The 24,422-nt window shown below is 46.6% G+C and overlaps 10 protein-coding genes across 10 annotated transcripts; 5 read left to right on the forward strand and 5 right to left on the reverse strand.

Annotated features, from left to right (window-relative positions):
- Nucleotides 1-419: 419 nt before the first annotated feature.
- Nucleotides 420-1,544, forward strand: DFL_007038 (uncharacterized protein; the record flags this gene model as incomplete). The annotated part of the gene is made up of 3 exons (XM_067636558.1): nucleotides 420-471; nucleotides 539-835; nucleotides 904-1,544. 3 exons carry the CDS (start codon nucleotides 420-422, stop codon nucleotides 1,542-1,544), a joined length of 990 nt encoding a protein of 329 aa, XP_067488162.1.
- A 683-nt stretch (nucleotides 1,545-2,227) lies between these two features.
- On the reverse strand, nucleotides 2,228-3,898 carry DFL_007039 (uncharacterized protein; the record flags this gene model as incomplete). Its single annotated transcript, XM_067636559.1, has 2 exons — nucleotides 2,228-3,484; nucleotides 3,551-3,898. The coding sequence occupies 2 exons, from the start codon at nucleotides 3,896-3,898 to the stop codon at nucleotides 2,228-2,230; spliced, it is 1,605 nt and encodes a 534-aa protein (XP_067488163.1).
- Nucleotides 3,899-5,719: 1,821 nt separating this feature from the next.
- DFL_007040 (uncharacterized protein) lies at nucleotides 5,720-7,244 on the forward strand (the record flags this gene model as incomplete). Its single annotated transcript, XM_067636561.1, has 2 exons — nucleotides 5,720-7,099; nucleotides 7,170-7,244. The coding sequence occupies 2 exons, from the start codon at nucleotides 5,720-5,722 to the stop codon at nucleotides 7,242-7,244; spliced, it is 1,455 nt and encodes a 484-aa protein (XP_067488164.1).
- A 453-nt stretch (nucleotides 7,245-7,697) lies between these two features.
- On the reverse strand, nucleotides 7,698-8,414 carry DFL_007041 (uncharacterized protein; the record flags this gene model as incomplete). The annotated part of the gene is made up of 4 exons (XM_067636562.1): nucleotides 7,698-7,758; nucleotides 7,831-7,860; nucleotides 8,009-8,133; nucleotides 8,193-8,414. 4 exons carry the CDS (start codon nucleotides 8,412-8,414, stop codon nucleotides 7,698-7,700), a joined length of 438 nt encoding a protein of 145 aa, XP_067488165.1.
- An 866-nt stretch (nucleotides 8,415-9,280) lies between these two features.
- On the forward strand, nucleotides 9,281-10,915 carry DFL_007042 (uncharacterized protein; the record flags this gene model as incomplete). The annotated part of the gene is made up of 1 exon (XM_067636563.1): nucleotides 9,281-10,915. The coding sequence occupies one exon, from the start codon at nucleotides 9,281-9,283 to the stop codon at nucleotides 10,913-10,915; it is 1,635 nt and encodes a 544-aa protein (XP_067488166.1).
- Nucleotides 10,916-11,695: 780 nt separating this feature from the next.
- On the forward strand, nucleotides 11,696-13,429 carry DFL_007043 (uncharacterized protein; the record flags this gene model as incomplete). Its single annotated transcript, XM_067636564.1, has 1 exon — nucleotides 11,696-13,429. One exon carries the CDS (start codon nucleotides 11,696-11,698, stop codon nucleotides 13,427-13,429), a length of 1,734 nt encoding a protein of 577 aa, XP_067488167.1.
- Nucleotides 13,430-13,923: 494 nt separating this feature from the next.
- Nucleotides 13,924-17,251, reverse strand: DFL_007044 (uncharacterized protein; the record flags this gene model as incomplete). Its single annotated transcript, XM_067636565.1, has 9 exons — nucleotides 13,924-15,428; nucleotides 15,485-15,565; nucleotides 15,623-15,685; nucleotides 15,755-15,937; nucleotides 16,004-16,227; nucleotides 16,296-16,389; nucleotides 17,002-17,068; nucleotides 17,134-17,144; nucleotides 17,215-17,251. 9 exons carry the CDS (start codon nucleotides 17,249-17,251, stop codon nucleotides 13,924-13,926), a joined length of 2,265 nt encoding a protein of 754 aa, XP_067488168.1.
- Nucleotides 17,252-17,869: 618 nt separating this feature from the next.
- Nucleotides 17,870-19,557, forward strand: DFL_007045 (uncharacterized protein; the record flags this gene model as incomplete). Its single annotated transcript, XM_067636566.1, has 4 exons — nucleotides 17,870-18,202; nucleotides 18,258-18,649; nucleotides 18,728-18,799; nucleotides 18,849-19,557. 4 exons carry the CDS (start codon nucleotides 17,870-17,872, stop codon nucleotides 19,555-19,557), a joined length of 1,506 nt encoding a protein of 501 aa, XP_067488169.1.
- A 1,132-nt stretch (nucleotides 19,558-20,689) lies between these two features.
- DFL_007046 (uncharacterized protein) lies at nucleotides 20,690-23,108 on the reverse strand (the record flags this gene model as incomplete). The annotated part of the gene is made up of 7 exons (XM_067636567.1): nucleotides 20,690-20,779; nucleotides 20,844-21,386; nucleotides 21,447-21,790; nucleotides 21,846-21,912; nucleotides 21,976-22,743; nucleotides 22,802-22,918; nucleotides 22,977-23,108. 7 exons carry the CDS (start codon nucleotides 23,106-23,108, stop codon nucleotides 20,690-20,692), a joined length of 2,061 nt encoding a protein of 686 aa, XP_067488170.1.
- Nucleotides 23,109-23,580: 472 nt separating this feature from the next.
- On the reverse strand, nucleotides 23,581-24,025 carry DFL_007047 (uncharacterized protein; the record flags this gene model as incomplete). Its single annotated transcript, XM_067636568.1, has 2 exons — nucleotides 23,581-23,942; nucleotides 24,016-24,025. The coding sequence occupies 2 exons, from the start codon at nucleotides 24,023-24,025 to the stop codon at nucleotides 23,581-23,583; spliced, it is 372 nt and encodes a 123-aa protein (XP_067488171.1).
- Between the last annotated feature and the right edge of the window lie 397 nt (nucleotides 24,026-24,422).

A 24,422-nucleotide genomic window follows, 5' to 3' on the forward strand; every position in this document is an offset into this window, starting at 1 on the left:
ATTCCGAAGACGAGACTAAGCTATGGGTCTTGTCCAGCCTGGCTTGTTACAAATCGCAACCAGGCGCTGTAAACATCGAATAGTCACCGACCTGGTTCGAGGGATATCGTAAATGATCAATCAGATCAGATCATTGAACGAGCGACTTGCGTCGTTTTTTTGCCACGGTAGACGGTTTGCCGCCCAACCAACAGAACAACGGTCGTCGTAACAACTGGACTCCGGCCCCAAGTGAATAAGAGTTATACTTTACTCTGCACCTACCCTCGACCTGACACCCCCCCCCAAGCAATAGTAGTTCATATCCCATCTCACCCCGTCGGTATACCTAAACAACATCACCCAGTCTATCGGGGGCATAACTGCCTCAACACCGTCACCGAATCATCATCACCACCAAAACCATCACAACCACCGCCATGGCAACCGCTAAGAAATACAATAGAAGCTCACCGGGAGTCCGCCGTATACGTCCGTTGCCCCCTCCCTCTCCATTCCCATACTTCTACTTACTAACATAACCTTCCGTCCAATACAGTCAAAGAAGCCCAAGAAATCGCCAACTCCCCATCCCGCGACTTCACAGCCCACCCGCTAGATCACGACCTCTTCGAATGGCACTTCACACTCCGAGGGCCTCCGGCGCCCTCACCATTCGACGGTGGATTCTATCACGGACGCATTATCTTATCCCCCAATTATCCGATGCGACCGCCGATGTTTAGGCTTTTGACCCCATCGGGACGGTTTGAAGTCAATAGAGATATTTGTTTGAGCATCTCCGGGTTCCACGAGGAGACTTGGCAGCCGAGCTGGAGTATTCGGTTGGCGTTGAGTATGTTCTCTCTTTCCCCATATACATTCCTGCTGATATCATGACAATGCTGATATGGGGGTGTATAGTTGCTTTGAGAGCACACATGGACGCCGACCCACAGGGCCAAGTCGGTGGTCTCGCCTGTAACGACGAAATACGCAAAGATTTGGCAGCAAAGTCAAGGGATTTTAAGTGTTCAGAATGCGGCGGAGGTGGTGAAGAAGAGGAGATGATGATACCGGAGGATGGAGAAGGCGGTAGCTCAGAACCTGAGGTTCCACCGGAATTACGCTTTGGGTATAAAGATGAGATGAAGCCGAGTAACGATGCTGAGAAGAAGGAGGAAGGAGAAGGAGCCACAACATCGTCGTCTGTGGTACCTTCGGAACAGTCGGTGCCTCAATCATCCCCACCGGAAGGAGCACCGGTACCCCCACAGCAACCACAACAACAGCAGCAACAAACAGCCGTACAGCAAAGACCACCTGCTCAGCGAGATGACCAGCAAGAACCAGCGATGTTTATACCCTTTGGCCATGGGCAGCAACAGCCACAGCAGCAAGCACTCGCGGGAGGTCCGGGAAATATCCCTGCACCGGTCATCGGTGGCGCCGTACCCATGCAACTGGCCAACGCTACAAACGAAGATCGTACGAACGGATATATCGATCTAGCGATCGGAGCGCTCTTGGCCATTCTGATTGCCTTGGTTATCAAGAAGATGTAAGAGAGAATGCTTATTATTCGATTTCGGGAAGCGTGTAGGACTATTTTGGCCATGGCGGAGACGGACGGGTTGGGTTTTAGCTGGGAACGGGGGGTAGGGGGAGTTGTTTGACTTTCTTCGTTTCTTTCTTAGTATTATTATGGGGGAGTTCGGGAGTTCTTCATTGCTGTTTTATTTCAAAGGGTCCACCTACGCCGGTCTTTGTACCTACTTGGATTGTCACTTAAGTAACTACCTAGGTAGCTGTAGCTTGATAGATGTGAATATTAAAGAGACTACCATGCACTTGCTAAAGGTTCACTTGCTAAACATTAAAACGGTCGCTGTGACAGGGAGCTATGCTACAGTGCACCGCTAAGTTGACATCCGAAGCAAGAAGGAAAAAAGGAGGAAGAAAGAGAACAAGAGGAAAGGATCCGAAGCGCCCCCAGAACTATAGCTATGTCAACCGCCGGAATATAAAAATACAAATGTGTCTACAACCTTTAGGGTATATGAAATGCCCCGATAATTCCTGTCATCTCTCATCAATGATTAGAACCCATTACGGAATTAAATGTCCTTCTCTTCTTTTTCTTCCCTTCCGGGAAGTTTTCTTGTTCAAGCTTTTTTTATATTTTTATTTTATATTTTTATTTTTATTTTTATTTCTATTTCTATTTTTTTTTTAATTTTTAATTTTTTTACCATCCTTCGCTCCAGGTATCAACTTCCTTCCGATTCAAGGAGTTTACAGTAGAGACCCTAGGAGCACTCCTAGAGCTCTCGCCATTTTTCTTTTTGGTATCGAACTCAGTTTCGTCCGAGGAGGTATCATAGTCGTCGGCTTCATCTTCCTCTTCGCTTAATTCGTCCCTACTCATGACCTGTTTCTTCTTCTTTAAGTCCTGCATCCACATGGTCATCTCCTTGTTATGCATTGCCACCTTGGGGGAATACCGCGATCCTCCGAGGCCGTGACTGAATTCCTCTTCTCTGGCTCCTAGTATCCTGGCTACTTTGCTGGAACCTAGCATTTCCCCGGGACTAGGGAAGCCGGTGATTGCCTGTCGTGTCCAAGGTGTAGCTCTGGATCCCGCATATCCGTTTGTTCCAACAGCAGTTTCCTCGATTTCATCACCACCCCATCCGGCTCTTCTCATCCTCTCCTGTTCCGCAGCTGCCTCCCGTCTCCTCCTATCTTGCATCTCTCTCTGAGCGTCTTTCCATCGTTGACTGGTTTCCCATACCCATCCATCACCAATCGAGTTTCTGACGGGTACAAACCACAAAACCGGCTGGGGACCAAAAACTTGGACGAAATTACTTTTCCAACCTAGGTCGAACGCATTCGGCATCTCTCTCGAAGTTTCCTCGATCAGGTATTCATTATATCGTTCCCTTTCCCTCATTTCCAATGCATTTGGTCCCATAACTCCATTGCCACCACCTCCACCTCCACCGACAAGATTTGCACCCCATGGAATGGTTCGTTTTTTGAGCGGAGCGAGATATCTAGTCTTCTCCATACTTTCAATCGTAGTTTCCCCTTTAAACACCAAGTAAAAATGATACCCGGAAAACCCGGAGATCACGATACCGATTACACCACTAATAACCGCGAGTAAGATCCAATTGACAGGCATGTATTGTTCCGCAAACCCGGAATCCTTGAAGATTACATCCCAGATCCAAATACTCGATACGGCGCAGCAGAATATACAGAATACGGATAGGTAGAAGGTGAATAAGACGAATGGTTTGTAGTTTGTGATTCCCAGACAGTTAGCTAGCCAGGGGCAATGGTGGTCCATTTTTAGGACGCAGGTGTTGCAGGTCGAACAGTGGTGGGTGCGGTCGGGTTTTCGGCATTGACATTTTTTGCAGAAGCGTTCCTCGCCGGATGCTTTGACGGTAATGGAAGATTGGGAGTGAGTTGGGAGGGTGGAGTATTTGGATTTCTTGATATAATTATAACTCGTTAGCTATGGATTGTACCCACGGTGATGATGGTGAGATGTATTCACCTGCTCCAAAGGAGTACCAGGGCTGGAGAACGTAGCTACGGTATAGCTCCAGCTAAGCATCCAATACAACCAAATACCCACGAAAGCCAAAAAATGGCCCCGAGGGCCTCCTATGGACTTCCATGAGATGCTATAAGCTTCAACCCATACCGCCCATGCCGTGGCGCCATAGACGATGGCAAGAGGGAAGTAGGTTATGCAGTTGCAGAAGAGGTTATCGAGACGTCGGAGAAGACGGGGACGGCGACTGGGATATTTCGGAGGCCCACCGGATGGACGGGAACGGGAGGAGTCGTTTGAGCTCGAGGAGGAGGGACGGGAGGAGTTGACGGGTTGATAGGAGGGCATGGTTGGGATGTTTGTTGGTGTTGTTGCCGTCGACGACGACGTTGACGGTGGTTAGGAGGCTCTGGAGAGGCTCTTTGGGGAAGGTTGGCTGGTTGACACGGGTTGGCGCTGGGGTGCGCGGGCAGCGGAATGTGTTGGGAGTTGCTGGCTGGACATGCACCCATCGATCAATCCAATATGCGGTCCTGCAGCATGTCTGTAAGTACTTACTTACTATGCGGGTAAGGAGTATCCCCAACCCCCCTGACTTGCCGTCCGACCGGTTTGCTGACTGAAGTAATAGAACAAAGCTGATATAATAATAATTCGAGCTGATTATCAAAGCGCACTGCACCTCAGTCGGTCTTCGAAACGGTCCCTTAAAAAAACGCCACCACGGCAGAATGGCATATGCAGTTTGGCTACTCTGACCGTTGCTGTTTTAGCTCCGTCTCTGCTGTCTATGATGGGGGTGTGGTATGTCTCGGAAACAGGCATATGCCCATCTCACCCGTAATGCATATCGTATGATCGAATTCGACATATCTGTCAGTCTATTCAGCTTGATACGAACGTTTATTGTCAAGTGTTAAAACAGACAGACCGGCCGAACGACCGACGGAGAGAACCAGCTTCCTCGGGACCAAGGCCTTGGCGGACAAGGCCCGGAACCGTTCGAGGAAAACGAACCCGGCTAGCTGGGACTTCAAGCCTGATGACGTTGACAGTGGGTTCAAGGTTCAAGGCTCATTGTTCAGCCTTTGGTCGAAAGATCCTCCCCCTCCTTGCTTGTCTTGTCTTTACAAATATAGAAACAATGGTTAACGTAACCAAACCGTTCACCACTCCCAAGCCCTAACTATCGTCCAAGGATGCCCAGCCCCGCAGAGTTTTTCTTCATCGGCAGGAATACTTTGACCGACCTGACGGCTTAGAATTCAGGCGGTACTGTGTATACAATGGTGTGCCAGCCAGGAAAAAAAACAAAAAGGAAACCAAGTCGGCGTGATAGTGATAGTGCTGTGATAGTTAGTGTGTACTATTCGACGGAAGAAGAAGAGGAGGGACAAGCCTTATAAGGAATTCGGCCTGCTTCTTCTTCTCTCCAACATCGTTCAACCTCAGATTCAACTTCAAAATCCAAACCCAACTTCGACATAATTGCATTTTTGAATTCACACCTGCATGATATCTACATACGTCTGCATTTATCTTTGAACGGAGGCGCCGCCTGGAGCAAGCTTAGCACTCTGCAGGAAAAGCGAGAGCAAATCTGAAACACCTCTGCTTCTTTTGTTTTCTTCAGCCCTCCGCTTAATTAATATACCCTATACAAATATATCTCTCTATCGATGTACTACATACGTTATTAACGATTAGCTTCTTTCCGCGGACAATTCTCCTAACTTATCTCCGGAATTCGAACCAACCATATCTAGTCTATAATCAACTGCAAGGGCTTGGGGAGGACTGCCACCGACAATTCTCATCCTTCATCTCTCATCCCTCATCATATCTCTCTCCTTTGCTGCCAATATCAAGCCATCGACGCTTGTTTGTGCTTGGTCGTTTGGACGTTCCTCCTGACTCTGATACCCACGGGAGCACCGCATACCCGCCCGCTTCTCCCAGTCAAACTTCGTCTGCTCATTCCCCATTCCAACATCCTCATCTCGCGACACTGTCACAAATCTACTAAAAGTAGTCCTATTGTGGAAATCCCCGTGATTCAAAAGAAAAGGAAACGAAACAACCCAACGGCCGATTTTTTATGGTTTTGGCGTTCGCTCGCAAATTTGCATGATCGCTGGCTGCAAATCTGTGACCCTCCAATAGCAAACAATGGCCGCTTACGACTACTACAACCCTGCGACCCGTACGCAAAACGAGACCCCCCTTTCCGCCACGGCTGTATCTCCACCCACTGTCTCAAATCCCTCCCCGTACCGCAACAATGAATCCCCTTACAACCCTTCCCTTGAAGATGTCCGCACAACCTACAAACCTTCCGAGGAGCCATACTCATCTCAGGAAGACACTTCATACCACGGAGCATACGACACCCATCGAACCTATAGCGAAAACATCCCTCTATCGGAACACCCTCAGCACATGGCTGGTGCCTCACACATGCCGGCCTACCACACAAACAACGGCTCCTTACCACAGCCGGTTCCTCCGATGCGCGAAAAACAAAATGGGTTCTGGGCGAGAAAACGACATAGGACGATCCCTTTCTTCTGCTATACCGTCTCCTTGATCCAGGTCGCCGTCTTCATCGCTGAAATCGTCAAAAATGCCCAACTTACAGGCTCACCGATCCAAACCAAACCGAATTTCAACCCGATGATCGGCCCCTCACCGTGGGTCATGATCAACATGGGTGCCAGATTCGTTCCCTGTATGAAGGACACCCTCACCGTCGGATCCAGCGTTGCGCAGCCATGGGCCTGCCCGAACGCGACGACGGCTACTATTTCTACGAAAGACGGGACCGTATGTTCAATCCAACAACTTTGTGGGTTCTCGGACTTCACGACTCCGGACCAATGGTTTCGATTCATCGTACCCATGTTCATGCACGCCGGTCTCATTCACATCGCATTCAACCTTTTGATCCAACTACGCCTTGGAACGGATATGGAACGGGAAATTGGGATCATCAGGTTCGCAATTGTATACATCGCCTCTGGTATATTCGGGTTCGTTTTGGGTGGCAACTTTGCACCACAGGGTTTGGCTAGCACCGGTGCTTCCGGGGCTCTGTTTGGTATACTGGCGTTGGTTCTTCTCGACCTCTTCTACACGTGGAAACAACGCGAATCGCCGGTTAAAGATTTGATCTTCCTCATCATCGACTTTGCGATCTCCTTTGTTCTTGGTTTACTCCCCGGTGTCGACAATTTTGCACACATTGGTGGTTTCTTGATGGGTATCGCCTTGGGCCTTGCGTTCATGAGGTCTCCGCCTGCATTACAATCCAAAATTGGAAAAGGAGACGCCTACAACTCGATGTCATCGGCGGCGATTCAAAACCAGGGGCTGAGAAGATTATTCCGAGACCCCGTTGGGTTCTTTAGGGGGCGAAACCCATTCTGGTGGGTCTGGTGGTTGATCCGTGCGGGTATGCTGGCTTTGGCCGTTATTGCCTTTGTCCTGCTGTTGAGGAACTTTTACATCTTCAATGGGGAGTGCAAATGGTGTCGGTATTTTACTTGTTTGGTAAGTCTCTTATATATCCTTCGGACCAGCGGATATATTCCCTAGTAACTCTTGCTGACATGAGTCCTAGCCTGTATCGAATTGGTGTGATATTGGAAACCTTCAGAGGGTAGAAGAGACACCCGCGCGAATGTTTAGATTCTAGGCGCTTCCATTCTGTTTCCTTCCTTTTTTTTTTTCCATTGCTCATTACTCACAAAAGCGATAATGGCGGATATGACCTTTCCTTTCTGTGCCTCATAGCACGTTGCATTCCTACATCGTTGGGTCAACTAATTAAATGAGAGGGGATGTTGGTCTTTATAAAAGGGATGTTATCATCTTTTTTAAAACACACTTTTTGCATCTACATTTACAGTTATATGGCGGCGTATGGTTGTTTTTGGTCTTTTTCTCTATTGTTCCATTGATATCTATTCGTCTTGGGTTTTCTTATTGTTTCATCTCTCTTTTTCTTTTGCTCACCTGCAATTGTTTGTTCTTGTTGAAGGGCCAGGCTTTCAAGGCCCTTTTCATTCATATCATGGAGGTCAATTTCGATGGCTGGGTGGAATTTAATCGGGCCTTTGAACCCTCGATTCTATCACATTACTCTGTATCACAAGTAGATGGCTTTTTTTGGCGGTCGTATGTACATGTAGGCAGGCATCACCGAAGTCCTGATCCAAACATTAGTCTCCCCGGTCCTACAGAATCTGAAGATCAGGCACCCAACAGATTCCATATCTTACATATCATCGTTGTATAATCGGTCTCCCCAACTAATCAGTAAAACCAAACCCCGGTAAACTCCGTAACACCGACAGAGATAAAAATTTCCGAACTTGAAAGAAGAAGGAAAGCGGAGACTTCGAATGTCGTATCGTATATAAAACCCAGGTCCTCGATATGGTACGTATATCGATTTACTTCTTCGATACTTGATCCGATGCTACGGTCACAGCGGTCAGTGGCTGTCCACCTTCTGCTTCCATTTGTTCTAATAATTTCGCTTTTTTATATTCTTGCACTCGGCGTTTTTTGAAGTATTCGACCTATTCCGGCCATAATTAGTCATTTCCCCGTATGTAATAAATAAGATTAAGATGCGTACCCAGCTGCTAGCGCAATCCCTCTCGAATAACTTAAGTTGACTACCACACTGTTTATTCGCAAGATCGGAATCCTTGATGCTATCGAGGATGTCATGCTTGTCGAGGCAGGTGAAGAATAAATCACGGGATTCCCAGCATTTGGCACGTTCGGATCGGTCTGGTGCTGTGGTTTTGGGTGCAGGGGAGGTGGAGGAGAAGCCGAGGTACGAGAGGAGGCCCATTGTTGTGGATTTGGTGGGTGGTGGCGAGGTGGTGGAAGATTTTGCGGCAGGATGGATTGCAGTTGAAAAGCCGGTTTCCGAAGTTTCGTTTTGAGGTTGCACAGAAAGTTTGGTAAGTGGTGACAACGCAAGTTTTAGTCTACCATTCGACGATTACGATAAACTCCCCTCCAACAACTACGGGGGGAGTTAATATAGACATACGATCAACTTTACAAGCCGCGGGGCAAAACAAAAGAAGAAGGAAATGAATATAAAATAACGAAACAAAACCCCGTACTATCGATATATCACATAGTATTAATTGCACTACCATATTTTGAACGCTACGGGTTCGAAGGGTTGTGGTATTTTTCTGGAACACATGGACATGTGCAGTTGCATATTACGTATTTACCTTTCAAACGTTCGATCCTAAAATTGTGCCCAGTGCATCCTGAATCAGACCGTTTTACCATACCAAGGCCTTTTGTTTCAGAGGGGTCTTGATCTACAACAAAGCGGGGGACAAGTAAATACAAAGGTGCCTAATTGTACATCCTTTTGATGTTTCTCTGCAGGTTTCCTGTTGCCTGTAGTTGTGCCGGCCGGTGGCACGGCAAGGAGCACTTCAGGATCGGATACAGTATATCACATTTTTTTTGTTACGGTCAGCCTTGTATGCCGTCATGATCTATGCCGAATGTCAAAGAGGGGAATTGGCAATATATATCTCGGTGCGTGTTTACATCGGGCACACAAGAGCAATCACGAGCCATTCCTTACACTATTGTGGTACCCTTTCCCTAACCCTTTAAATTTTGTCAATCATATCTCCTTATAAATCTTATCGATTTCGTCAAAAAGACTTGGAAGGATAACTCAAGATGGCAGAAGAAGATCCAGAACTAGTGGTCGAGTACGTCCTTGGTGAAATACAGGAAGAAGGGAAGAAACTCCGCGATGAAATAGAGCAACTGGAGCTGGATCCTAAATGGGCGCAAACTTCAGCCACTACAGATGACGGACGGGCTCCCATAACGAGTTCCGGTCAGCTTTCAAGAATATTTGACGATATCCTCGAACGCACGCATATTATATTTGGTTACATAGCATTCTTGACAACCTACCCAGAAGAAAGTCGAAAGCCACGTGCGATTTCAGTCTACAAGAAAATAGCTGCGGTGGTAGAAGAATCGATTACTCGAGCTTTAGAGATGTGTTATCGATTCCATGCCTCAGAAACGAGCTATACCCCGGTTATAGTCCAGGCCTGGAGCGAAAACGACATTGGCCTTCGTTGTCCTGAATGTAAAGCTCCCTACTCGCGGCCATACGAGGAACCACCGTACCTTGGCTATCCGTTGATATACAAAGTACATTTAGCGTGTGATTGCCACGATTCATCCGAGCCACGATATTATCAAACGATATTCCCGGACATTATCCACCCTCTAACACTAAAGGGAATTCCTATCGCACTAGAGAGACATACCGATAAGAGCTCGTATTGGATTACCCTCGGGGAAGAGTTCGCTACCGGATACTTTCGACCGAGCATACCCTCGGGCGAGAAGAATTCGAAGTCAAAAGGTGAAGAGGTTGACTCATTAGCGGAAATCTTTTCACGGCTCGATATCGATGAGCCGATGAAGTTTAAAAAAACCCATGTCCTTCAAGCTCTATCCAAAAAGATTCAAACACAAATCGATATTCTGGGTCATCTGAGGAAAATTGTGCATATCTTTGACAAGGAGCTTCCTGTTTTCTCCTGGTACAACAATCGGTCAGAAGATGAGCTAGACTTCACCTTCAGTTCTGGCAACCAAAAGTGGAAGAAAAAGTGGATTTGCAAAGAAATCACACCAGGACGGCCGGCGAGGAATCTATTCGAAACCAGAACTACATATGCGAATAGCTATCAAACCGGTGGTATCTTATGGACAGGCAACCACCGCGACATTGTCGCAAACTTCAGCGGAACAAGTCATGAGGTCTCACTGATCCCGAAAGGCGGGAAGTGCAACGAACCCCACGGAGAACAGCCCAACATTAAAAGGCCCCTTTTCAGTTGTGAAGAACTAAAGGACCGAGGTAAAGAGCTATCGGGGTATTTGGAGGTTGGATATGAAGGTCACAAGAATCTTCGGTCCGACGGCAGAAATTTAAAAGACGTACTTGATTTGGAGCACTACCACGTGGAAAAGAAACTCATAGTGAGCTATCTTCACACTCATGGAATCTGGTACGCGAATCAGGAAAAGCTACGGAAAGCAAGGAGGACACCGGATCACGTACTAATACTCTACTTGTCCCAACAGCCATGTGAATGGTGTCAAAAGTTTATGCGATATGTCGCACGCGAGTTTAATTTGTGTATAGGATGGCTCGATACCCTTGGGCATGTCGATGATTCCTCGGTTTCGATGACTTATGACAGTTTTACTGTTTACGGCTTCGATTTTAATATTTTGTTTCCTTGGGAGCCTAGGATTCTACCAATTAATTTGGAGTTACGATAATAGAATGCTGCCATGTTCTACCGAATTTCGGTTTTAAATTTCTAATTTATATTTACAATTAACCACTTTTACATAATGTAAAGTTTGTGCGTCACAGTCTCGTAACCCGCGCTCCAATTTGCGAAGTTTTCGCGTCCGACGTTAGATTTGTGAAAAAATTCTAAAGTGCGCTTTAAGTTTGGCATGAGTCCCCATCGATTCACCATATGAATTAAATAAATAACCATGACCTGCTAGTTACCCTTTAGAACTTCAGACCCTCCTCTAGCACGTATTGTGATGTGCTTGAGTATATATGTTTGTGGATTGGGTTTGTTGCATTTTTCTACATCACAGTGCTGGCTTGTGACACCCGGGTACTCGAATGAGGGAATTAAGAGGTCGGTCTCGATATTTCGGAGTTTATTTCATCCGGGAGGAGCCAAATTCAACTTTTTTTGCCTTCGGCACGGCGATTTGGCATATTATGCATTGTAATGGTCAGCTGGCTTGCGCCCTTAAAAGTTTCAGGAACCCGGGTGAATTCACAGATTAGATATTAGGAGTAATAGAAACCGCTCAGCCTTGTGCGGGGTGGGATGGGCAGTGATATCGCAGGACGGTGGGAGGTTGAAGATATAAAAGCTAGCACATGGCTGCAGAATACAATATATGAACTACAACCAGTCTTTGGCCATAACCATCTAGATAAGGCCGAAGCGTAAGATATCTACTTGTAGATATCTCCTCTCTATATTTTATCCTAGGCGCTTTAAATTCCGTATACCAAAAAACGATAACATGTCGACACCGTTATCAATAATCGAGGTAACAGAGTCCGCCCTGGAATCTCTGTTAAAAGATGGGAACAAAATCATCGCATGGATTGCAAAAAATATTGGAGTTAAAACGGATAAACCCACTTTACTTACAAGACTTGAGGAGCTTCTGGAATTCAGCGACAGCGTGTTCTTTTGGATAGAACTTATAGACACCTTGAAGAACCGTTACATTACCAAATTTGGCAACCTAACGGGCTCTCCGGAACACCCACGAGCGCTAAGGATGTGGAAGAGTGTAGCTAAGCTTGGGCAGATGTGGATCGTTAAGATGCTGGACGCTTGTTACAGTTATTATACATCGGGAAACCCATGCGAGCCGGTTTTGATCAGGGCTTGGAATGAAGCTGAGCTTCTTGTTCGGTGCCCTCGATGCGGATCGGACGATTCATGGGAATATACCAAACCGCCCTATGTTGGTTATCCTTTAGTTTACGAGCATACGTGTAAAGATTCTTCTGAAGCACGTCGCTATCAGGCGATATTCCCATATGTCATCCATCAGCTCACAACTTCCGGGGAACAACCTATTGGATATCAGCTACATCCTTCTGGGAAGTATTGGGTTACCGTGGGAGAAAATTTTCCGGCTTCATACTGGAAACTAGATCCAGAGTCCTCATTATTCAAGATGCATGAAAGTACAGAGAGGTTGGCAAAGTCATTATCGAGTCTTAACTTATCTACCGAAGGCCCGAACCCTAGTTCGCGCAATAGCCTTTTGGAATTCGACCGGATCGATATTATTCGTTCTCTGTCAGACACCGTGGAAAAGCGGATCGGGCACCTACACTCTTTTCAACAAATACTGGAAATATACGATGAGGATGAGACATTCGGCGCCATCACCTGGAATATAGCATCCTCGGTCCAAAGTAAAAGTTTTTATAGCAGGGGACGCATGCACGACTTGATGGAAGACGAATGGGTTTGCAAGGAAAAGCAAAAGGGGAAGCGGTGGGAAAAGACATTACTCCGTGCTAAAACAAAACCGAGTGAGCAGGTTCGAACAGCCGGCCTCGCTAGGAGGGGCAGGCCGTATAACGACCTGGTCACTTTTAGCGGAGCATCCTTCGAAGATGACTTGAAATACAAAACCAGTGAGATCCCCCTCACAGGCGACTCCCACTCTTACTTTAATACGCATCGACTCGAAAGATCTCCATACCCAGATGAGAATCTGAGGGACTGGGCAAAAGAATTATCAGAGATTCTAGAGATGAAATACGATGGTCACAATGTACTATCCTGGCCGAACAAGACCCTGAACGATGTCCACAATTATGAATGTAGTCATATAGAAAAGAAAGTCATTGTGTGGTACCTTATGATTCATGGAATATGGCGTCCGAAGGAAAAAGAAGGGACTATGCCGAAAGCAAAACACAAGCAGAATCATATATTGAGGTTTTATGGGTCTCAGAAACCCTGTAAATGGTGTGTAGAATTCCTTGAAAAGGTTACGAAACAGTTTTCAACATTCGGTTTATGTATAGGGTGGCATAATGTCCCCGAGGAAGAAAAGGCTAGGCGTCCCGCTCCTGCGGCACAAGGGGAGATCGGACGCCCTCTCACTGCAAAAGAGAGGGATAAGGGCAGATGTTCGGTCTCGTTAACTTATATTAATGTGTGCGGTCTCGGGGTTGATATCACCCGGCCTGCACTTCCCGTTGTATTAGCGCCGGAGTTGGCGTAATCGAGTTCGAAATTTCCAAGATTTTTAGTCCAATCTTGGGTTTATTCCTCGGGGTTGGGTTTATTCTCGAAATAAAACACTTGATAGCATGTTAATAGATACCACTGATTATAGCAATCGGTCTAGCAAGTATAGCCGCTAACTTTGAGGATTATATAACGTTCGAATTTATACCAGTGATGAGTTGATCATTGTTGTATTTTTTTAGTAGAACTTGAGAGTATCGATAGTTAGGTGAGGATTAGTCTAGAAGGCAAGGTGAGGATGCATTGCGGGATCCTAACATTGAATCTATTCTAATTCGACACTGAAAGCCTTTTTGATCGATGCACAATCTTAGTTCGATGCGATAACAAAGATTACGTAAATGTGAAAGTCAATCTTGTATCTTCATCCTGGAGGCCGTGGGCACTCAAGCCAATCGATGTGCTTAAAAGTTTCGAGAGTGCAGTGGCCTCCCAAATGTAGAAAATTAAGCACTTGGTTTAAATAAATCAATTCCAACCGATTGGTTCTGCACCAGAATCATCTCCCCAATCTAGCGAATCATTTATATCCCATTTCGAGTTTGGGATGTCAGTCCATTTCTCGCCTTCGTACAAGGTACCCCCAAAGTTTTTCAGCATCTCTCTTCTCTGTTGTTCGTAGTCGAATTCTTCGATTGCCTCAGCTCGCGTTTCCGGTCGTAGGAATACCAACGTAACCGGTGTAGAAGCCAAAATGGGAGGTTGGAAAGACTCTGGATCTTTCACTCGCTCCTCGTACTGCTTCATTACTTCCACCGGCCCGTCAAGAATCAATATTGCGTTTTTCGGGATGTCTGAGAGCGGGCCTTGGTTCAAGTAGATGCTTTCGTGAACCGGATGCCGGCCTGGAGAATTTGTGTGCCAGTAAACTCTTGCAGTGATAGTTGGGGTCGTGGAAACGACTTTCAGGCCCGATGGTCGATTCGGATACATATCCTCGTCTTCCTCGTCTTCGGAATCCAGGACCTCACAAGGGTCATATGCCGGTGCGTATTCTCGTATCGATTCCAATTCTATTTTTACGACGCCAACGGGACCTTGCGACTCCTCTAATCTCTCGATGAGATCGAATTCCAACAATCCTTCGCCTTTCTGCTTCCCAGAAGGCTTGAAGGAACTTTTACTATTTATGCCCATCAAATATTCGAAAAGCTCAAAATGGAAGCGGCAGGTCCGTCGAATCGCGTAGCAACCATCCCATAGGCACTTTAAGTCCGTTTTGATTACGACTGCCTCGTAATCATATTTCACATACTCTTCCGACGTCCGTTGATACTGCCATACCCGTTGAACCTCGACAGGGAGCAAATGTTTGATGGCGAGCCTCTGTTGATCGAAAAGATCAAATATGACGGGTGGATATGGCCTATCGATAGCCGATTTTGGGAAGGTGTGGTATCTCACGAGCCGGAGCTCAGGCGGTAACTGGCGAAGAAGACGAACATGGTTGTCGACGATGGGACTCATTGATGTTAACTCTTCTGTGTAATGTCGGCTTGCAAGGGAAGAGATCTGCTCTTGATATTTCTTCCTGACATCGTTGCGGATGAAGATGGCGACTTGGGAACAATGTCCGAATGCCTCAAGGAGCAAGTCCGTCCCAATCGATTGACCTTCTTCGACCCTAATATTCTGGCGGCGGATCTGTTGTCGAAGAGCCTCATCAACCCGCCAACGACTTGCAAGGATTTCGGCTCCGTCGTGGAGAGCACCGCATCCGTGATAGCTTACTGCGTAACCAAATGTTTCCGCGGCGGTATCCCCCCAGTGTTGGAATTCTTGCCTGGTCCACTCGAATCGGTGATCGTGGTGACGCATTGCGTATGTATGTGGCGCGCGGTAGTAGCGTCTACGAGAGACCTGTGGGTCGTCGTTTGGATCCCATACATATGGTTTTTCGCCGCGTCTCATGACGTCGGCTGATTCGAAGGGCATCTCGAAGAGGGAGTTGAAGTCCCGGTTTGGAGTGGTGACTATCCCAGGTTCATGTTAGCTTTGCAAATTGTTTAGGGAAACAAGGAATCCGCACCGATGAGAACTTTGGGGTTCATCCGCCCAAGAAGAGTTGGAGCGAAATTCGCGAGGGGGCCTGGATCTAAATGCTCGATAACTGAAAAAATTTAGCGTTTATTCGTGCAATAATATATTTACGATTGAAAGTTTATACCTTCGCAAGAAGTGATAGCATCGTACGGACCGATGCTCTGGAGCGAAATGTCCTCGAAGGAGCCTATATGTTGGATCTGTTAGCCTGGAATCAAAGGTTAGGCTATGTTATTCGAATACAAAGAAACCATGCCATGAACTAAGCTGATAGTTAGGTCCCTCCATCTATCATCTCCACCGTATTCGACAGTTGTGAATGCGGTTTCGATACCAGTAGAGATGAGGTCGTCGTCGATATCAACCCCACTCAAAAGGGACAAAGGAAGCTCGTCGTCACAGCTAAGCAATGTTTGGATCAATGGCGTATTGCCACCGCCTATATTTTATATTAGCACAAGTGTCTAAACTCTCTGAAACCTCAGACGAAAAGCCAAGAGCATACATCCGACTTCAAGAAGGGACTGAATCGGCCCTTCATAGTACTTGGACACTTCTTTCAGAAGGTCGAAAACTTTTACTCTTCTCTGGACGGAGAGGGGAGGGTTGAATTTGATAGATGGTGGGGTAGACGGAGGAGATGGGATCCCATAAGAAATACGAGATCCTCCATCAGAAGAAGCAGACCCGGATCCGCTGCCTGAGTTTATGATGCCCTCACTCCCACCACTTTTGGAGACCGGTGATTTGGTTAGCGAACAGAATCCCAAGAAGCTTGTTCGAACAACTGCACTTACAAGTTTCCGCTCATCCTCGAAAGCAATATGTCTGGAACACTAAACAGACGTGGGTTCGCCAAAAATGGGATGTTTGGATGACGACAAAAATAGGCTAAAATGTTTCAAGAGGTGAGCTTTAGATTGTTGTAATCGTGACGGGGATTGGTTATAGAAGGCACAATTGCTTGCAACACAGTGGAGCGTGTTCTTTGTAGTTCTATGATACACAAAATCCACAGAACGTGCCTTAACGAGCACGAACAATCCGGATCGTTATCAAAGTGCGCAAACTTCAGACTCCTATCTCATTCTCAAGCTGTGATCAATTAATCTGCCTTCTAGCTTATGCTTTCCCTTCTGGCCCAAACACAATCTTGATCTTTTTTGTACATTTTTAGTAACTCCATCACAATTTGCGTATTGACGAAGTCTCTATCAGGCCGATAGCCAATTGTGCTGGTGGCGCAGTCATAGAAACCACACAAATAACCCTAGTCCCGGAAGTAACCCACGTAAAGACCTAATATTTTAATGTTACAGAATTCTGAACACTTTTAGTAGTTTAACTTTGTCTCGTGAACCATGCCAGGTTTCTCACAATAGAGCGGGTTTGATGCTGGCAGTCTTGTTGAAGAAACTACCTGTATAATAAAGGTTATACCGGCGACGCGAGACTAGGGTTATGCAAATACAAGGGTTTAATTCCAATATTGCGTAAACGTACAGCTTGAAGTGTTAGCCTGCTGCAGGTGCTCTTGTTGATATATATGCCAAATATTTGCTTTTGCCTTCTAGCAGTAAACATTTGTTGCATTTTTTGTGTTGATCGAGGAGTTCGAACGTGGGTCGGAAATACGTGGATAGTAGCTAAGTAACTCAGGGCTTAGGAATCAAATCCGATAGATTTGTATCTGAGAGCTGTCCTGCAAGGTGATACCATTATAGACCGCTCTGTGTGCTGTTAACATTTGCATTCGACATGATATATGATCGAATGCAAGATATAGAGCATTGTATTGCTAAATCTTCTAGAGTTAGGACCGAAGCGGACTGTTAGTCTAATTGTGCCTGAAGTTTTGACCGACTCTACTAGGGTCATACGTCTATAGGTCGGGTTACTAGAGTTGAAAAATATTTTCCTGTTCAACCCTCACGGACATTTTCGGGATATATGTTGGTGTCAAGCACAACGAAGAGACAAGACCGATGAGGTTAACATCTACTATCGATTGGCAATAGGGAAACCATATTGAAACTAGGCTACGAAGTGCACAAAGTTGTGAAATTGATCAAGGAGGATTCCTAAACTTTTGAAAGCAGCTGGTGGATGTCCAGCAGCCGAGCTTGAGGGTGCTTGTGCCTATCAACACAACACAAAAAATCCAACAATTCACGTTTTAGAGGTCCATGTCAGTTTCGAGGTAATCGTGCAGGTTGCTATTGCATCGCGCCCCAGATAACCCCGGCAACCTTTCCACCTAGAAAAGCCGAGGCTGTTAAAATATTCTTCAGGAATCCATTATAGGGCATCTAACTAAAATTCTCACTCATCTCCTCGCCAACATCAACTCAACATCATCGCAACCTTCAAGATGGCACCATTTCGCAGCTACGACGATTCGGATGATGATTCGGATGACGAGTTCATAACTGTCGTCTCCTCTCAGGTTCCTGGCCCACAGGAAGAGAAAGAGTATCCTTGCAAGCAATGTCCTGAAAACAAACGACCAGTATTCGAGTCTCACGCTGAACTTGTTAAGCACAAGATTCAGGCTGAGCATCAGTATTGCAAGAAGTGCGATCAGGAATTTCCTGACAGGGATGGCTTGGAGGTTCACATCCTCAGGAGCAACAGACACATCACTTGTTTTGTGTGCGTCAAAGAATTCAGAAGCGAGTCTGGGCTTCAATTCCACACCCAACATGTATGATGAGATTCCAAGTCAATACTGCATCGCATACTAATATCGTTACCTCTAGGCTCACCAAACTTCTGCTGGTGGAATATGTCCCCAATGCCACGAGAACTTTAACACACAAGCTGGCCTTCTCCAGCACATCGAGGGGAACCTCTGTCCTGGTGGCCTCCGCCGTACTGATATTTACGGGGCTATCGAGGAACATCAGTATCAAACCAACGAAGAACTCCGCAACCGTTCTACAAATGCTACTCCACGGGGTACCGAGAGGCCCATGCCAACTCGGGATGAAAATCCAGCGGTCGAACTTGTGAAGTCGTTTACACATTTCAAAATCCTTGACCAAAGGCCAGCAGCAGCTGGCACAAGACCCGAAGGGGAAAGAATCGAAATCAACATGGACTGGTGGGACCCAGAGCGCCGTCAATACAAATGTCCGTTTTCCGCTTGTGGGTTAGTATTCCCATGTTTCCGAAAAGCCTGATCATATTGCTGCTTTACGATTCTCTGCTAAACTATATTTTCGGACAGGAGAAAATTCAAACGTTCGGAGCCTTTCCAGCAGCATCTTAACTCTGACGCCCATGCTGCCAAAAACTTCCTGTAGGTTCTAAATTGTATTTAAGCGGCAGAGAGACGCTAATTTATGTAGCTGTCCCGGCTGCAAGAAACGTTTCACATCTTCATCGGCTATGCTTCAGCATATCGAGAGCCGCATGTGCCGCATCGTCCAGATGCCTGACTTCGACCGTGTCAAGGGTAGTCTCACTCTTCCCGTCGACCAGAGTAGACTCTCGCAGAGTTTGGCGACCATGTCCCATCGAGGCGGGACTCTAAGTACCGTTGGTGCTCCTTCCGACACCGGTGATAACTCGAGCACTGTGGGTGCGAGAACCATGGCAAGTGCCAGCGCAACATTGAGCACAGTTGGCAACAGACCCACTGCCGCATATAGCACTACGAGCGAGAGATTTCCCCCTGTGGGAACTAAACTAGAGCGTGGTGGGAATATTAAAAGGCCACCTTCGACTGCAGGCAGATCCGAGGCGTTGAGCGCAAAATCAGGAGGATTGAGTACCGTTGGAACCAACCAGAACCAATTCGCCGAGAGCCAACTTCAGCAGTTGAAACATGCTTGGAGTGGGCCTCATGAAGCTGAACGTGGAAATATTGCTCACGCCAGTAGCTCTAAGGGCAAGGTCAAGGCCAAAGCCAAAGCCAAATATAGCCCATCTAAGGCTTCAGATGCCATCAACAAGAGAGGCGATGCCGAAAATCGCAAACCTGGCGATGACGTTCAGTATTCATTTGGCAACGGCTCGGAAGAAGAAGAAGAGACCAACATGTCCACCGTTATTTAGGGAGGGTAAAGTATGATAGAACGATTCCCTACGAGAACGTATTTAAACGGAATTCGAGGCTTCCATACCCAATGAGAATTCTCTTTTCCTTACTTTCTATCAATATAACCCCCACAACCTTTTCTTTCTTCGTTTAGCAGGCTGTTTAACAAATAGGCGTAGTTTATGACTTTCCTGTTACTTCCCCGGCGTGTCGTGGGAGGGTACCGTTATGAAGGGGGTTATATCAGAAACTATGCCGCCAGCCCGTTCTCACCCCCCAGGGCGTGATATCACGGCACACTTCTTAAATTTCCCCATTCTATTCATCTCTCCCCTAAGATACTTATCTTCTATGTGGGTCATTGAATGTATTTTAAAACAGGCTATATCTGAGTGGCAACGAGACATCTGATGGTTGGCCCGGCTAATCCCCAAGATATATTGTTTTCATCCGTTGGAATCAAACTGAAAATCAAATACAAGGCAAAATGATAAATGTGAGGAAACAGTTACTATTTAGGTAGCTCCTCCCGGTCTCCCAGAGGCTAGGCTAGAAGACCAGCGCCCTTTCGAAACATCATCCTGTCTCTTCGATTAGAGTGACAGAAGGAAGGATAACCTCGTGTGAGGGAAAACTTTCACTTTCGAATGTCTCGAGTCGATACGATATATGGCCCAGATGGCCGGTGTCCAAAGAGGAAATTACCAAACGTCAATATTAAGCCGGAGAACAATCGTAGGGTACGTGTTGGATATGCCGTCCGGCGAAATATTGCTGTGCGAACGTTGGAAAGACTTGAGTGTTAAAACGGACCGATCGATATCCTGGTGTCGCATAGTATTGGAGGCACATCCAACTGCAATCTGTCGCTCAGTTCCCATTGCCGTTTACGGTAATTCTGATTGATGAATCGATATAAACTACGCCTCATACCATTGTTGCGGCCGGCGGCCCCTTGGAGAGTTTGCCGTGAGTAAAAATAGCAAAGTATTGCATTGCATTCATAAACTGGCTACCTGATAATAGACAGACGGAAGATAAGAACGGGTCAAGGTAACGCCGGCTTGAGAGTATGACATAATCGAAAAGAAATAACAATCAACATAGCCACTAGGAATGTATGTACCCCTCATAAGATTCTAGGATTTATCAGGAGGACTTCTGTTGCCTAATCTCGTCAAGTCTGTCCAGCAGGTACGATAGCATTTCTAAGTCCACATTTGCATCCTGTATTTCCTTCTATATAAACGGAATATGTGTTAGAAACTCTTAGTCTTGTTTCGAGTGTAGGGTCCGTCCATACCTTCAAATCAGCATCAGCAGTTCCTTCTCCCGTGCCTGCATTCTTAAATATTGTTATCGACTTCTTAATCACTTCAACCCAGCGTCTTTGAATTTCAGCAGTCCAATCCGGCCTTGTGACGCTAAGATGATTCCTGAGATCGTCGTTGGCCCAAACCAAATAGTACAGGTTGGCCGTCGCCGAAATCGTCGAGTGTGCTTCATTAAACCGAACCCACCCATCGCGGATGCCTCGTTTTAGGAACTCCTCTTCGTAATCCGGGAATAGATTCAATATGAGAGTATCAAGGATAAGCGGGCTAAGGAAAATCGATTCTTTGTTGGCTCCGCTAGCCTTTCCCTTCTGTGCCGCTAGGATTTCGTCCTTTAGGTACCCAATTATCGCAGCTTTGAGAGCCTCAAAAGGACAGTGTTCGAGAGTATCCTTGATGAATCCCAAACGCAATTCCTCGCGAGGATGTAAGTGGAGAATCGTGGTCGCATGAAGGTAGGTTAAACCTCTAAGATCCGGCTCGGGTAGTGTGGCTGACAGAGCCGAATATTTCTGGAAACAATGTTAGGATGCATTTTCACCGACTTTTCATGTACCGGGCCCGGAAAATACCTGGATATACAGGAAGAATTCATCATCGTCACTTGGGATATTGCCAAGCTGCGAAAGCTCTCCGTCCTTGTTGGATTGTCTAATAATCCAGCTCCCGATAAAGACCAAAGCATCGACGACGGAGCCCTCCACACCTTCGGGAAGGTATTTGGAGGTCAAATTGGCATGCTCGGGGAAAATCTTGAGTTTTAGTGAGTTCAAGTCTTCGCCCTTAAGCGCTTCTCTATTAAGCTTGGCGGCGAGTAGGAGAAGAGATCCGACGTAAGAAAGTGGGATCTCTTCTGCAGATGTCGGGGCAGTTGGAGAACCCGGCTCTTCAGGCTCCACGCACTCGTCTTCCGGTTCTAGAATTCGTTAGTTTGATGGTTTTTTTTTTTTTTTAAATAAAGAATAACCTACCCAAGCTAGCATCGAGACAGGTCTGGAGAAGGCTCTCAACATTCATGTCAACGCTATCACTGAGGCTCTTGGTGTAACAATTCATGTCAGTCAAAATCCATCAATGGAGATCCTGAGTTATTCTACGAACCAAGAATGCCACCATAACTTGTCCGATTACTAATTTGTCCTGTGCATTGTTTGTAGGACCTTTGCCTTGAGGATGTGTGTGGGCATGGCTAGCGGAAGTTTTTGGAACAACTTTCTCAGGGCGAACCTTCTTATTCCAAGCTGATGCCCATTCCATCATCGTAGCGTCATCTTTTGGTAAAGTAAGGAATGACTCGACTCCGTGGGTAATAAAGGCCTGTATCAGTTTGACTTGGATGGGAACATCTACATCCGTGTCTGATTTGGCTGGTGCAAGAGGCGCGACAAATTCGATAATCTGATCCAAGATATCGCAGAGTGGGGTGAGCGGAAGGGATTTTGACGCCTTCGTTATCATGCTAAGCAAGCTCATTAAACTTGTTGCAAGAAATCTTGATGGGGTCTTCATCTTCAGCCTCTTCTGAACCTGAACCAGCAGTCGAAGAAGGATTTTGGCGGTCGATAAAGCTGTCGGTGAAACCTTTTGCTTCGGGGCGAAGTCCTCGTCATCCTCGCCTTCGTTATCCTCTGAGTCGGAATCTTCCTCCTCTGGCACCTTTCGGAAATCGAGATTCTTGATTTTCCCTGTGACAACGAGGAAGACTTCTTTCGAATTTCCGTTATTAGCACATTGGTCAAGCAGTAAGTCTGCTCGTACTGCCACAGCCTTCTGGTCCTCAGCATCAGGACTATCCCTCCCCACAGGCCTCGCTGCGAATTTGAGGAGAATGGGAATCGCATCCCATGCTATGTCGGACGCCAATTCACTCTAACCACGTTAGCTCCATTAACGTGGCCCAAAGTCACGGAACCGCCCGGAGACATACGTTCTTCTCAAAGAGGACCTCTAAGCCCTGGAGGAGTTTGTTCTGATCTGCAAACGAATAACGATTGTACGCAGTGGAAGTGTGGAGATCGAGGATCGTGCTGAAAGTGACATGGTCCTACACCGAAGGTCAGATATGAAGCACGAGCCAAGATGAAGTAGATGCTATGACGTACTTGTGTTTGGGAGAGCTCTTCTGCCGCAGCGTTCAGGTTGTCGAGGGCTTGTTCTACCGGAATAGCAGGAGGGATGGACAAAGTACTCGGTGTCCTCGTAGGGAGAGGAGGCGGTTTTGGAGCTGCACTCATTGTATCGGATTGCTTTGAAGTCGTTGGGACGGAAGATGTCGAGATGGGGTTGTGCAATTGTGAGGCCCAAGCTGGTCAGTTTAGGCCGTGTTGGTTGGTTGCTGCTGGCTGTGTCGTCATTAGCCTCGGTGCCCCAGCCCCACTTCCCAGCCTGGCCTGGGCCTGGCCGGGCTGCCCCGCTTGACGGTTGCATTTTAGCCCACAACGCACGCGCACTTACCGATAGTTGTGTCTCTATGGGTATTTGAGATTCTATAATTCTACCACCAGATTATATTGAATTTGATGATACGTGAGTATCTACTCCTAGGCGGTAAGCTGTTTAAGTATATCTCCAAAGCCAACATGCAGAAGCACAAATACATGCATGTATAAGTACAAGACTTCTCTTTCTGCCTTTGTACCGCCAACTACAAACAGCCCTGACGTTTCAAAGCTTCCCAGGGTTGATTGATCGAAGGAATTGCCCAATCTACTTTTTCGACAGAGTAACTGTAACATTGACTGTTGTACTCTCATCTACCGTGCTCGTGAGCTCGTATTTCCCATTCTCATCCCCGGTAATCTCAGCCTTGAACAAGGATTCTTGTCCGCTCAACCAGTTTAATTTTAAATCTATAAAATCGAAATTCTCTTGGTCAAGCATATTCCACGATGCATTTCCCTCCACGGAGTCTTTAATTTCTTCTAGAGTTTCCTTGAAAGTCTCAGAGGTATGCTCGCTGATGACTTGGGGAGGGTGCTTTTCAAAGTCACTGCCTGCTTGACCTCCATAGCCGGTGAATGTCAATGGAAAGTCGGCATCATTCTTGATGGTGATAGTGATGCTGTAGGCTATAGATGTGGGTACTTGTTAGTAAGCGGATATATCTTCCGTGTGTATTGCTAGGATGCCGGAGATCCTTACCAGGCGCCATGACTTTTGATATCCAATTGGATGAATGTTATGCTCTGCGGCACAGTTGAAGCTGGGCCTTTCTTGGGAGGTATTAAATGACGATATCAACAGTTATGAACGTGTCTAGACGGGCGTAAGTATCGGCCCGGGAAATCGAGAGCTTTGGCTCCGCCCAGGGTTTCCATACCCCGCTTGACCGGCGCTGGCGGGCTCATTACAAACAACGCAATCGTGATTGGAACTTTGAAGTCGTCATGGCGTTTGTGCGGCATGTGCGGCGGTAATTGAGGACCCTTGCTGAACACGCTTCCTTACGCGTTAATTGGCAGCTGCGAATTTAAGCTGCAAACTCACCTCCAGCAAACGCGAGCTTCACCCAAACATCCCACACTCTTCACCCCTATTAACCAGAGGAC

Source organism: Arthrobotrys flagrans (assembly GCF_004000055.1).
Source record: "Arthrobotrys flagrans strain CBS H-5679 chromosome Unknown unitig_8, whole genome shotgun sequence".
Taxonomy (NCBI): domain Eukaryota; kingdom Fungi; phylum Ascomycota; class Orbiliomycetes; order Orbiliales; family Orbiliaceae; genus Arthrobotrys; species Arthrobotrys flagrans.